The following is a 15,209-nucleotide window of genomic DNA, read 5'->3' on the forward strand; positions in this document are numbered from 1 at the left end:
GGAGCGAAAGTTTGAGCTGCTGGGTGTTGACACGAAAGAGGACGTCAGCGACAGCAGAACGGAACTTGCGATCGTGGATTTATCCGTGGTACAAGACTTTTTTGGACTTATGCCGTGTCCCGTGTGCGGCAAGAAAACACTGATGCTTTCGAAGGACCCACCAAGGAGTACGGGCTCTGTGCCAAGCCTGTGCTGGAGTGCTCCACGTGTGGCATGCGCGAAAGGATCGTCGGAGGCTTCACATGTCCAACAAGGATCACACAAACAGAAATGCTTTGACAAACAAGCTTGCAAAGATGCACAAGCCAGCAACAGACTCTGCCTACAGTCCTGGGCTTTTATAGATACAGGTGTGACCTGTGCTGAATGCACAATTGTGAGTGTGTGCAAGAGATATATATATTTTTCTTATTTGAATTCTGGGATTTTACGTTCCAAAAGCATGATATGATACTGGATCAATTTTGACCACTTGGGAAGCGCTACAACACAAGCACATGAAGTATTTCACATTTCGGCTCCATTGAAATGTGGCGACCACCACTGGGATTTGATCCACATTTTTTGTTGTAGCCATAAACTTTGTGGAAAGGACATATTTTGTTGTGGCCATAAACTCTGTGCAACTTTATTTGCATTGGGATGCCATTTGTGTGCCTTCTGTTCAACGAGGAACTAAAATAGGAATGTGAAGCTCATGGTGCTAGTTTTCTGGCATTGCTTTCAATGACTATGCATGATTTTACAACCAATATCTCAGTGTTATTTTTGCACAATTGCCATATATATGTCATGAACTTGTTGCTGAAAGACAGTGCTACAAAGGTGATGCAATTTGTATTGCCATATTGTTAGACCATTCAAAGTTACAGTGAACTGAAAGTTCAAACTCGTTTTTCCCAGCTTCATTTTTTTGGACACCGCACACTGCCTTACGGGGGGGGATCTTCATATGTTCTTTCTAAGTACCAGCAAAATGTTTGATATCAATATATTTCTGTCGAACGAACCTAGCCGGTGATGCTATTTCTTTATTTTTAAAGTTGCTGGCTAAATTTTAATTGCCATTAAATACAAATGAAAATTAGCAATATTGAAATTATGTTGACATCTCTTTTTTTTGCATTATATTATAAGTGCACTGGGAACAATAAAAATAGCATCACAGGCTAGAGCTACTCTCTGGCGTTCTGGCTGTATACCTCGTTTTTGCTTTTGACAAAGTTAAGTTTTTGATAAGTCCCGTAAGAAATTGATTGAATTTCTGTCTTAAAAGCTTTGCATCATTTGTTCTAATGAAGATATACAAAATCTAATTAGATATTTGCAATCAGCAGAAAAAACTGAACAATAATGTTAAATATCGTTCAGTTCACAATAAAATTAACAAAATTGGTTTTGGAACCCACGTCTCCCCTTAACCACAAAGGGTCCACTGCATCTGTGGTCTCACCACAAGTACTCAGAGAGGATCATGTAGTCGCATCACATGCTTGGGAAATGTGCATACCTTGTTGACACGGATGGGCTTTCCATACAGTTTGATCATGTTCATGATCTTGATGGCATAGTCGGCATCCTCCTCTCCCAGGAACTCCACGAAACCATAGCCCTGGTGGTGGCCAGTCACCCGGTCTTTGGGCATGTGCACATTCACTGCACACCAAAAGGCAAAAGGTTTGACAGATTGGCAAGTGAATAAGAGTTCGTTGTTACCAAGCCAGCCTCTAGCCGGTGTGAATGAGTATTCACTTTCGCTAAACAGCACGATTAAGCCCATTTGGTCCCGCCATTGCCCCTTTTACTAGGGCTATCGAAGATTATAGTAAAGCACTGAGCTGGTCAAGAATAAGCAAGTGCTCACTAGATTGATACTTCAGGTTCATAACATTATCACAGATGGTGATGCGTGCGTAAGCCAGTCTTCTGTCTTATTGTCACTGAAGGAAGTGGCTTTGTTGGATAAGATGATTTTCAGTTTTTTGCTTGTTATTTTTACTTGTTTCTTTTCTATTTTGTGTGATAATAGTGATATTTTACACACATATTCATGCACGTGACAATAAACCTTAGCCAAAAGTCAACATCTTGTCATGTCCTCCTTTTCCCGTGTGTGCGTTTCTTTTCATTGTTTAACCGCAATGAATTCATACCGACTAGCTCAACTTTCACTAATTATACGGTTCCTTTCTAGTGAACGCTTACATGCACAACAAGAGAACCACATGTAAAAACTAAGAATTTGCCTTTTTACTCGTGCCAGTGATGCCTTCAAAAATTAAAGTGCTTGTGATGGCGCTTATGAAAGTGCATTCACTGCTCAAGGAAAAGGCTTTTGCGTGCCACTGCCACCATTATCAGAGGCTGTTTCACTACTGACTAGAAGCAGTGGCATTAATTGTGTTGACGAGACATCTGCAAAGACTGCTGAAATTGTCATGAAATGAAGGTGATGCACACAAGTGCTTGTAAAGAAGCTGACTGCTTACTAAGTCTTGAAGGAAAATGTCCCAGGCATAACACGACAGCTGCACAGTGCTATTACAAGTCTGCTACGTTCATACTGTCATGGGTATAAAACTATTTACAAGGTGTATTTACAAGGCATATATAAACAGCAGCCAAGAATCCCGAGAGGCTGTTGCATATCTACCAACCTGGCGAGATAAAAAATCGAGAGACTTTTTATTTACGCCAACGGGGAGGGGGGGGGGGGGGTTGCATTTACTGTTTCAACTTCCGGTGGAAACGCGGGGGGGGGGGTTCGTTGAAACCTTCAGGCACTGTTCGACGAGTCTTTTTGCAGGGACCTTTCAGTAGCAGATTTTACTCAGTTCAAAAATTTGTCGGAGTAGCTTTGCTCAAAACATGGTCCAGACTGACGGCCCTTCACTAGCAGCAGGTGCTGGAGGGTTGTGTTGCACATCGATGAGCGGAATTCAGTCCTAGTTTTTCGTGCTGTGCTAAAAATACTCTCACACACTGCGTAGCTATGCGGTATCACTATTTAATCCAGCATCACCTTGGCAACTCAGTGAAACATGTTTTCCATCAGTGTTTTTCATTTTTCCAACCATAGACCACTGCACATCCCACCTTTCTTCATTCAGAATGTCTTCTGGAAGACTGCACGCCTGTAGAGTGGCAAACTCAGTTTTGAGAGCATCTAAAGCGTCTTCAGGAAATTCATTGGACTCTCGGGGCAGTAGCTGAGGGAAACTCTGAATAAAGAAATGAAGACTTGTAAGCGATGCTTGTGAAATAAATTTCAAGTTGGCCACCTTCACATTCTTCAGAGTTGCGTCCACATTCATAACACTTCTCCTCGTCGAATTTCGGAAACATTTTCCATAGAAGAGGCCCAATGTGGTCGCTGACACTAAGGAGTAGGTTGCGTCGGCGAGGAATCCCGTAAATAGGCACTCCACACATATGACACTGTTGTCGTAGCTGTTCCGGAGAAAGTTCACTATGTTGTCTTGCTGATCAGCGGTGCGTACATAGCTTTGATGCTTCAGCGTAGAAACGTGCAGTTTGAAGTCGCCTTTGCCACCGTGAGGCACGCTGACGTGGCATCCACACGTTGTATAAAATGCAAAATGTTCTCCTTTTCTTGATGTCATAAAGCACAGAAATTCAGAAGTGTAAGATCACAAAAACGTCTGCAAATACCTTTTCTTGGGTTTTGATGGTGCCATGGCATCAAGCACACGAGTTTTTTAACTTTACATGGTGAACCGCACACAGGGCCTAGCCAACACTAATCACACACACAAACAGCAGTAACAATGCACCATGGAGGAACGCATGCATGAAATGCAAGAGCCAGATTGGCTCTGGCTTTGGTCGGCTTACTAGGCACCGTAGTCGGCTGCTTAGGCGATGATACCGATGGCACTAGTGCAGCCGTTGGTGATACTGACGATTACGATGTCGCTGCAGATTCCGCGGTGCCGGTTTCGCAAAAACCATTATTGCGTGAACAGAACTTTTCGGGAGATATAAGACAGTGATCATACAATCGGAAAGTTCAGTAAAAAATCAGGAGTCTCCCAGGCAAATCGGGAGGGTTGGCAGGTATGCTGTTGCTACTTCGTCATCTTTACCATCGACGACTTTGCCCTGTTTTCCACTGTAACACAACCCCCAGCAGAAAAAGCACCATCCCAGTGCTTCAGACGGGGCCGTCGGTAAGAGTATAGTACGGCTTAAGCTGAGGGACATGTACGACGTCAGGTGATGTGGAACCAGGTGGCATGCTGGAGGTCTCGGGGATTATCTCGTAAGTGACATTAGTCACTTGACCGAGAACACAGTAAGGGCCTTTATAGCAAGGAATGAGTTTCTCGGAGAGCCCCACTCGGCAGCAAGGAGACCAAAGTAGCACGAGAGAGCTTGGTGAAAAATATGTGTCACGATGGCAGCGATTGTAAGCGTGTCGTTGAGATTCCTGCGACGCCAACAGACGAGTACGGGCAAGCTGGTGCGCATGGTCAGCGTGGGCGATGTCGTCGCGGGCGTACTTGGTCCTCGAATCCTGTGTCAAGGGGAGGGAAGCGTCTAATGGCAATACTGGGTTACAACCAAAGAGTAAGTAAATGGGGGAATACCTAGCAGTATTGTGGCGTGATGAATTATAGGTGAACGTGACATAGGGCAGCGCCACATCCCAGTCCTTGTGGTCAGGTGAAACTTATTTCGATAGCATGTCAGTAATAGTCCGATTAAGTCGCTCAGTAAGGCCGTTGGTCTGGGGATGATAGGAAGTGGCCAGTTTGTGTTTGGTAGAACATGAGCGTAGGATATCGGCAATGACTTGGGAGAGGAAAGTGCGGCTGCAGTCAGTAAGGCGCTGTCGCGGGGCGCCATGTACTAAAATGATATCCCGGAGTAGGAAATCTGCGACGTCGGTTGCGCAGCTCATGTAAAGTGCCCGAGTGATGGCATAGCGCGTCGTGTAATCAGTAGCGACAGCGATTCACCTGTTGCCGGAGCTGGACTCAGGGAAAGGGCCAAGGAGATCCAAACCCACGCGAAAGAAAGGCTCAGGTGGAATGTCGATCGGCTGTAAGTACCCGGCAGGAAGCGTTGCTGGCTTTTTGCGATGTTGACAGGGCTTGCAAGCAGCTACATAGTGCCGTACGAAGCGTGCGAAGCCAGGCCAGTAGAAGCGGCGGCGCACGCGGTCGTAAGTGCGAGCAAAGCCAAGGTGTCCAGCAGTTGGGGCGTCGTGAAGCTCCTGAAGCATGGTTGAGTGGAGGTGTTGAGGAACGACAAGGAAAAGGGGAGGATCGTCAGGATGAAAACTGCGTCAACACAATATCCTGTCGTTGAGAATGAATTACCGTAACGATGGATCAGTAGGAGCAGATTCCATTCGGTCAATGAGGGTCCTCAAAGTAGTGTCATGGCGTTGCTCGTTGGCCATGTCCAAAAGCTGGGAAATGGAAAAAACACTTGCGGAAGCCTCCATGTAGGCGTTGGCGGGCGTGTGTACAGGGTAACGGGACAAACAGTTGGCGTCCTTGTGTAGGCCACCACACCTATACACCAGCAAATAGGAATACTCTTGTAGCTGCAAAGCCCATCGTACAAGCCTCCCTGTGGGATATTTTAAGGACGAAAGCCAACAGAGGGCGTGGTGGTCCATTACAATGGAAAAGGGCCGGCCGTATAAATGGGGTCGAAATTTCGCCACTGTCCACACAACGGCCAAACATTCATGCTCTGTAATAGAGTAGTTCCATTCCGCAGGTGACAAAAGATGGCTAGCGTACGCAATAACATGTTCATGGCCGTGTTGAACTTGTGCCAAGACGGCACCAATTCCGTGGCCACTGGCATCGGTGTGCACCTCTGTAAGGGCTGAAGCAGCGAAGTGTCCTAGAATCGGTGGGGTGGTGAGCATGGTGGTAAGGCGTGAAAAGGCAGTGGCCTGAGAGGATCCCCATGAATACGGCACCCTTTTCTTTAGGAGATCTGTGAGAGGGAGTGCTATGGTGGCAAAATTTTTAACAAAAGCGCCGGAAGTAAGAGCAGAGGCCCAAGAAACTTCGGACATCTTTTGCGGACCTTGAAACAAGGAACTCTTTCACTGCGCGAATTTTCTCCAGGTCCGGTCGGATGCCAGTCGCATTGACGACATCTCACGGTAATCTCACGATGGCCGAAGTTGCATTTCTTGGAGTTGAGCTGTAGACCAACCTTGCGAAAAACAGCAAGTACAACTGAAAGGTGCTCAATGCGTGTGCTGAATCAGGGCGAGAACACAGTAACATCATCTAGGTAGCAGAGACAAGTGGACCACTCGAATCCTTGGAGTAATGAGTCCATCATACGCTCAAAGGTAGCCAGAGCGTTGCACAGCCCAAAAGGCATAACTTTGAAATGGTAAAGACCATCAGGCGTTATAAAGGCGGTCTTTTTACGAACTAGATCATCGACAGCGATTTGCCAATATCAGGACCGTAGGTCGATGGACAAAAAATACTGTGCACCGTATAGGCAACCGAGGGCGTTATCGATACAAGGTAGTGGGTAGACGTCCTTCTTCGTGATGCGGTTGAGGTGGCGGTAGTCGACGCAGAATCTCCATGAGCCGTCCTTCTTTTTGACCAGCACGACAGAGGACGCCCACGGACTTGAAGATGGCTCTATGATGTCTTTCGCTAGCATCTTGTCTACTTCCGTTTTGATGGCATGACGCTCCGAAGCTGAAACTCAGTAGGGTCTCCGATGGATGGGTGGATGCATACGATGTCTGACAAGTGATGTCTGGCCTAAGGGACGGTTGTTCAGGTCGAATATATCCTTGTAGGAAAGTAATAGGCTGCACAGCTGTTCAGTCTCCGCAGGAGTGAGATTCAGTGCGATCATTTTCCTAATGTCGTCAGTACATTTGGCAGACCGGAAAGGCTCACAGGAAGCGTCGACGGCAAAAGTCTCAACGCAAATAACTTTTAAAGCAGTGATTGTAGCCAGGATGATATCTTTAGGCAGAATTTGCTTAGCAAGCCAGAAATTCACCACAGGGAGGTATGTGCGATTGTCTGTGACCCTCAGTATTGTATGCGGGACAGTAACGCTGTGGGTGAGAACGATGGCAGTTATGGGGGCGAAGATGTAATCACCATCGGGAACTGGCGCAGAAGGCAACATTTCGATGTATGTCAGGACCTGTAGTGGAACGCGAACAAAATCAGTCGGTCTTAGGTAAATTTCGTGGAGTGTTGGAGGAACGTCCAGTAGAGGCAGGTCAAGACGCACAGTACTTGAGGAACAATTGATGAGCGCTGAATGGGCAGAGAGGAAGTCTAGGCCTAGGATGAGGTCATGGGGGCATTGGTCAAGCACAGTAAAAAGGACGACAGTATGGCGGCCAGAAATGCTCACACGTGCAGTACACATTCCGACCAAGGTCACCGTGCTACCATTGGCGATTCCTATGAACTGAGTAACGGCAGGCATAACAATTTTCTTTAAATGGCGGCGTAGGGCGGCTGGTCATAATCGGTGTGTGCGCTCCGGTATCTATGAGGGCTGTGACGGGCGTGCCATCAACTTGGACGTCAAGGAGGTTATTTCTCGTAAACAGTGAATCCGACATTGCAGCACCACCTTGAGGTGCTGCATTGCCTAGTTTTCCTGCTGGGACGGTCCTGGGTAGGTCGGCGACGGCGAGCAGTGAAGCTGGGGCGGATGTGGCTGGCGACATTGAGGCGACGGCGAGCGAGCATAGCGATGAGTCGTGGTAGTGGCGTCGAAAGCGTCGTAGAAGCGATGGGGTGAGGAACTTCGGGGCAAACTTGAATTCTGGAAGGAGTTTCGAGGAGGGGACGGCCAACGGCTCTGGCAGTGATGGGAAACGTGACCGATTCAGCCGCAGCAAAAATAGATCAGCCTGTCATCAGGTGTACGCCAGTACGATGGATTCCTGGTGGTGTAGGAAGAACGGACATTGTGAGGTGGGCTGCAATAGGACCAAAGCATAGGAGCAGGGCGGGTGTCAGGGCGACTCAAGGAGCAGGTGCTGGGAAGACCCATATTAGCGATTTCCTGGCGAACCACGGACTGGATGAGGTAGAACATGACATTGGCCAGCATTATGGTCGGATCCCACCTGCTCACCTTGCTGATGCGCTCATGCATGTTCAACCATTCTTTAACGTCAACACCATTGAGGCCAGTGGACTTGCCGGGGTCTTGCGGCTGAGGTATAGCAACGTACTGGGTATGCGTAGTCAGCATTGCAGCTGCAGATGCGGTGCCTTCCACTGAAAGCATGGCCCCAGGCTGAGTGAGACGTCCGCTGCGGAGCTCCGTGGCGAGGACACGTACCCCGCATGTCCACCAAATGTTACGGGCATAAAACTATTTACAAGATGTATTTACAAGGCATATATAAACAGCAGCCGAGAATCCCGAGAGGCTGTTGCCACTTCGTCGTCTTTACCATCAACGACCTTGTCCTCTTTTCCACCGTAACACTTCCATTGACAATGGGTCTCAACATGATGTTTGCCTACATGGGAGACTTCTGGTGCCAGCACAACTGACACTGAGCCTCAGCTCATGCTGAAAAGCCTTCTGTGCCTCAACGCCACTGCACCTCCAATAAGCAGGAGCACTGCAATCAAGCCAGTGCACCTTCACAACAAGCATTCTGAGGTCGACCTTAGGTGCCCAAGAATGCACACACAGAATGCTAACCACCCTTTCAATCCACAAGGTGTGAAAAAGCTGCCCCCAAGAAAAGACAGACCTTGAAGTGCACCAGCACATACGCATACACAAAAATAGAATAGAAAAGCAGACAGCATCGCACTTCACCCACAATTGAAAATTTCCACTTGAGACAAAGACTTTATAGAGTCGACTTACATTAATTCGACGTTAACGGGACTTACAAAATTGATCAATTTATCTAGTAGATTGAATTAAACAAGATGCACGAAAAAATTCAAAACACAATGCTCATATTTGTGGCAGTAGTATTTTTGATTCTAACATGCCTCCAGATCAAACGTGCACCCACTTTGTGTGTACAAAGTAGAAGATTAAAGTGGAAATGCTATTAAAGCTCCTAAACAAAGTAGAAATCAATCGGAGACCGGATATTTTAGCAAGAAAAAATGGGCAAGGGTCTAATATGTGCTGCACAATGGCGACTGGTTTCGTAAATCAGCTTCACAGCAGAACAGCCATGTTGTACAGCAGAGCATACGAATGCCAGGAGCACGGTTTATCGCCCAATTTTCTTGGAATAATAAGAGATATGCGCTAGAATCGGGTAAATACCGTAATCTGACACTGTGAACTGCTATTATGGCTTCAAAATAGTCGTAGGGCAGGCAAGAAATTGGCGCTTTCAACGGGAGATGACAAATGTTCAGCGCATTCACTGTCCCCTTAACTATGCCGAGACGGACGCTATCACTGATGGAGTTGCTACTGGGGTAATCACATGGGTCAGGTATGTGCATGCTACTTGGTGAAGTTCAAATTATTGGTGAAGGCCTATTTTAGGTTCGGAATAAGGAAAATTTAGGCCTATGCGTGCCAGCTGGGACCAAATTAATTGAAAAATCGAACCAGGGCCGAATTAATGGAAGTGTACTGTGCCACTTACACAATTTCTTGTGCACTTCTTGTGCAATTTCTTTTTGTCCGTGTGCAGGTGCGCAGAGATCTGCCCATTATGGACCTTAACAAACTAGCACAACTTGCCATCTTGTCCCAAGAACACACTTGACGTCACCGAAGACTGTCAAATGCTATGCTCTGTGCATGCTCTGGCAGTCACAGAATTCAGTGCTAGGCCGAAAGAGACTGAGAGAATGAATGAATGAATCTGTGGTGTTTAGTGGCGCAAGGGCAGCCAAAGAGTGCCATGCCAGTGTTAGTGGGTTTGCAGTGGAGCGATGAATTCTGAGAAGTAGATGAGACGTGGCTGCAAAGGGTCCTAAATATAGTGGCTTTAAAGTATGTAGTATCTACATGTAATAAAATTATGGCAATGACTAATGAGGTGTACTATGAACATTAGAAGTGCATAGACAAAGCCATCATGATCGAACGAGGCTCTTGTAAAGATTAAAACACTTCCCATCACTGCCCCATGTTGTGTGGGATAAAATTTTCAGTAAGTTCATTGTTTTTGAGCCTTTCACCTTGAGATATTTTATGTGTGGAATGAAAGTAAGTTTATTGTCAAGTATGATGCCTAAAAACTTTTGCTCTTTGTTCACAGGGATTTGTTGCCCATAAATTTCGATATTGGGATCTGCAATGAGGCCTTTTTTTCCTTGTGAAAAGCACACAAGAACTTTTATCGAGGTTGACTTTAAATTCGTTTTCGTCTGCCCATTTGGACACTTTGTTCCAAGCCCTGTTGTACTTGTCTCTCACACACTGCAAGGTTGCAGGATTTGAAACTTATTTGTAGGTTGCCTATGTAGATGGAATAAAAAATAGCTGGCGGTAGTGAAGCAAAAGGCGTGTTCTTCTTTACGATAATATCATGATAATCAACACATAAATTGTCTATAAAATCTTGTGTTAGGTAGGTTGACTCTTTAAAATCCTTTCAGTCAGGTGATGTTATTTTCCAACGGGTGAACTATCATGCTCTTGCGTCAGGGTGAACATTACAGGAAAATGATCTCTCCCAAATGAATTGGGGAAGAAGAAAAGCCGACCAGTGCGGACGGCTGAATATCGGCTCCCGCTTTGTTAAATGTTCTTGGCAGGTTCTTTTGGCTGCCACGTTACACAATTGCATTATTCGACGCGGTTGGTCGCAAGGAACCGGAGGACACTGAACTTTCACCGGTGGGTGCTTTTGTGACTTTTCTCCGAGCTGTTTTCTGGTGGACCACGCTGGCGCGCCGCTAAACCTAAAGCGCTCAGCTTAACGGCAGAGCAATGGCTGCTTGGCGAGACGCTCGCTCGAGACACTCGGCGAGTGGCAGCGAGACGCGGTGCTATGGCCTCCAATTTAAGCGTGGTGATTGTTGAAGGCATGGATATTAGTCCGGAGGACGCGGAGTGCTCAAGCTGGGTAACAGCGCTGGGCAAAAAGAAGAAGAACGGGCTGGGCGAGCCGAGGATGCCGGGGCCCAAAGCGAAGAAAACAGGCGAGAAACGCGGCAGCTGCACTGCCGCACCACGGAGCGCATTGAAGCGTATCATGGACGCCTCGAGGCTACCCAGATTACCGAGGGAGCAATTCAAGATCATCGTCCGACCTCAAGGGGGGCTGGACTTAAAAAAGTCGGATTTGATACAACTCGCCCGGGCGCTGGCCATGGCAGCGGCCCTGGCGCCGGCGGGATGACACAGTGTACCCCAATGGCATCCAGAACATCCTAGTTATTTCCACACCGCATCAAGCGAATGCGCGCGCCTACACCAGGATCCAGAGGATCCACACGAAGGAGGGCCCCTTCGATGTGGCAGCATACGTGGCGGCATCGGATGACGGGGGGGTGGACCCCGAGATCAGCGACGCCGATCTAAAGGCGCTAATTGTAAACCACCGAAACCCCGAGGCATTAGAAGTACGAAGAATCAAGAAGACCCCCCCGACAAAGGGTGCCGAATCACATGGTCTGCGGGACGGTCATGTTGCCTTGCGCCCTGTATCACAGGCAAATAGACGTTTGCTACACGTGTGGAGAGCTCGGCCATAGAGCAGACGTCTGCCCTAACGGCGAGGACAAAAGGAAACGCCGCGGTTGTGGCATGGTTCCCCCCCAGAAGATCATCAGTGCGACCCAAAGTGCACCATCTGTGGAGGCGCACACCCGACGGCCGACCGCAGGTGCAGCCAGCGCTTCCAGGTGCCATACATCGTGCGTCGGAGGCGGCGGCACCGGCGGCGCGCCCAGGAGGTGCAAGTGGCTGCAGGATCACGTGATGCTAGGGTGGCAGGCGCAGCCCCTTCTCGGGGCCTGTCGGCAACGAGAGGGCGCTCCCGATCCAGGGAGCGCGATGACAGCAGAGCGCACTCCCGATCCAGCGGGTGCCCCATCAGCAGAGCGCGCTCCCATTCAAGAGGCGCAAGGCCTCGCTACAACAGTTTGTGAAAGCACAGGTGGACAAACCGCATGTCCTGCTCCTACAGGAGACCCTTTGTGAGGAGGCGACCTTCTCAATTTACCACGTTGTCTCGACGAGAGGAGACCGTAGAAGAAGGGTAATCACGATGGTTAAGAAGGCAATTTCATTCCCGGAGCATGAGATCACGATAGGCAGAGCTGATGCTAGGAATAGACTGGAGGCGCAGCTGGTTGGGATAATCCTAGTGGCAGGATCAAACAGAGCATATTCGTCCTCAATGTGTACAGCCCTCTGACAGATCAAAGGCACAGTTTTCGCGGACTCCTAGGCAGGGCAGTCGCCATAACGGGTGACAGCCCTCTGATAGTGGCAGGGGACTTCGATGCCCCGCAAATGGCCTGGGGTTATAATAGACAAACGGCCGAAGGCAGTGAACTTAGCGAGCAAGGCAGAAGACTGCGCGTTGACCCTAGTGGCCGACCCCCGCTTTCCCACGAGGATAGGCACCTCGGTCTCGAGGGACACGATGCCAGATCTGGCCTTTGTTAGGAACACTGACGCAGCCTGGACTAACTTGCAAGAAAATTTAGGGAGCGACCATCGCATTGTAGCGTTATCAATCAGGATCAGAGCGGCCCCGCTTAGTATATTTAAGTACGTTGATTGGGATCTCTTCCGAAAGATATGGGACGAAGATGAGTCGGAGTACGGTGCACTGGAGGATCTACTCGCGCAGGTCAAGAGAGACGTTGAAAGGGCCACCAAGAAAATATCCACGGACCTTAAGACCCCCCAGGATGGACGTGCGCCTGGCGCATCTTCTCTAGGCCAAGAGGTCTGTGCTGGAGAGGTGGAAAACACAAAGGCTAAACCGCAGGCTGAGAAAGAAGATCACGGAGCTTAATCACAGCATAGAGGCACACTGTCTGGAGCTCAACAGACAACAATGGAACGAAGCCTGCTTGGCAGCAGATGGGCGAATGCGCACGGGGGGAAAATGGAACCTTCTTAAGCACCTGCTCAATGATAAACAGACCAAGGGTAATCAGAGACTCGCTGTGGATAGACTAGTACATAAGCAAAAACAGGGGGGTCATTCCGATATGTCCCTTCTCCGAGACCTGGCGAGGAAGTATCTTCCGCTAGGGAAGGATAAACTACGGGAATGCGCTCAATACGTGGGGGAGGACGCCCCAAAGCTTGATGATTCGTTTTCTGAGGCAGATATCAGGAAGGTGGTCCACAATCTCAATGGCAGGTCGGCCCCTGGGCCGGATGGCATAACCAACCGGGTTTTGAGGAACCTGGACGACCGGTCCATTAGCACCATTGCGAAGGAAATCAATAAGTTATGGGAGGAAGGTAGTGTTCCAGACTCGTGGAAGCAGGCGACAGTGGTACTGATTCCTAAGCCTGGAAAGCCCCCAAACCTGGACAACCTCCGGCCCATTTCGCTCAGGTCATGTTTAAGGTAAGGTTGCCGAGCACGTTATACATAACAGGATTTCAAAACACATAGAGTGCGAGGGGTTGTTCCCATACAATATCGTAGGGTTTAGACCATCTCTTTCCACGCAGGACATCATGCTACTGCTAAGAAGACAGGTTATTGACAACAGGACTAGAGACGTCCGGGGCATTCTTACACTAGACTTGTCCAAAGCCTTCGACACCGTGTCGCATGAATTCATCTTAAATGAGATTTCGGAATTGAACTTAAGAGGTAGATTTTTCGCGTTTGTGAAGTCCTTCCTGAGGGGCAGGACGGCGGTCGTCAAGGTGGGGCAGACTAAATCAGAACCATTCTCACTAGGAAACAGAGGCACGCCACAAGGGGCGGTGATCTCCTCCCTCCTGTTTAACATTGCAATGCATGGACTCTCGAAGCGGCTGGCCGCCGTACCAAACGTGGGACGCGCGCTGTACGCCGACGACATTACGATCTGGTGTCCGGGAGGCTCGGAGGCGACCGTGGAACAGGCGCTCCAGGAGGCCTTGGACCTGACCCAGTCCTTCCTGGAGGGCACAGTTCTCCAACTCTCCCCGACCAAGTCAGAGCTCATGTTATACAGACCGGCAAGGCAGGGGGTTCGGGGGCTCGTGCCACTCAAGCAGATCCCCATAGATGTGTACACGCGGGACGGCCAGAAGATCCCCAGGGTGAATTCGATTAGAGTTCTAGGATTGTTGCTCGATGCCAGGGGCTGTAATGCCAAAACCATTGCGCACCTGGCCGCCAAAACCGAGAATATTCTCAGATTAATCAGGAGAGTCTCCAATAAGAAGGGGGGCCTAGGCGAGGACAACCTACTTAGGGTGCATCACGCTTTTCTTATGAGCCACATCAACTATGTGGTCGCGACCCTGCAGTGGACTAAGACTGAAAGGGACAAGCTTGACACGTTGATGCGGAAAAGCATCAAGAAGGTACTGGGTATTCCGGTCACGGCGAGCACGGACAGGCTAATGCAGCTCGGCATTCATAACACCACCCTCGAACTCATAAAGGCGCAACGAGCGGCACAGATCACGAGACTTTCAGGCTCCAGCGCCGGTAGGCGCCTCTTGGAGACGGCGGGCTTGCAGCCGCGTTACAGTCACAGCGAGGCGGTTCAGCTGGACGAGAACTCCAGAGGGACCTACGTTGTCGGTCTCTTCCTTAGAAACGTTCACCCACAGCATAATGCGGGCAGGCGAGCAGCTCGTGCCAGGGCGATATTGAAGAAAACGGTCAGCATGGAAGCCTTCGTAGACGCAGCTCAATATGGGTGCTCCGGTAAATTCATGGTAAAGGCGGTCAGCGAAAAGGGCGAGCTCCTATCTGCGGCCTCGGTAGGCGCTGTGACGGCCGACGTGGCAGAACAGGTGGCGGATGCGCTGGTGATGCAGGATTCAAAAAGGCCGTATATCTACACTGACTCACGCGTGGCCGTCAGGGCTTTCGCTTCGGGAATGGTTGCGAGACAGGTGGAGGCGATTCTGAAAGCAAGTCCAGAACTAATTGTGACCCCGTGCATCATATTATATGGTTCACATGGGTGACAACGTGCTGCCGGGCCGCCCGAACCCCAATGAGATTGCTCAACGCTGTGTGCGAGAATTAACGCGCCTCGACGGGGGTGGGGCTACATTGGATCCGGAGGAGCTCA

At 49.1% G+C, this 15,209-nt stretch overlaps 1 protein-coding gene across 1 annotated transcript in view; it reads right to left on the minus strand.

Moving 5' to 3' along the window:
• The window catches only part of Spx (Spliceosomal protein on the X), a 195,325-nt gene that overhangs the window by 139,932 nt on the left and 40,184 nt on the right, over nucleotides 1–15,209 (minus strand). The window contains exon 3 of the mRNA XM_050183523.3: nucleotides 1,511–1,656. Within this exon, the coding sequence (XP_050039480.3) occupies nucleotides 1,511–1,656 (146 nt within the window). The remainder of the gene's footprint in view (nucleotides 1–1,510; nucleotides 1,657–15,209) is intronic.

This window comes from Dermacentor andersoni, chromosome 3, assembly GCF_023375885.2.
Source record: "Dermacentor andersoni chromosome 3, qqDerAnde1_hic_scaffold, whole genome shotgun sequence".
In the NCBI taxonomy this organism is placed as follows: Eukaryota; Metazoa; Arthropoda; class Arachnida; order Ixodida; family Ixodidae; genus Dermacentor; species Dermacentor andersoni.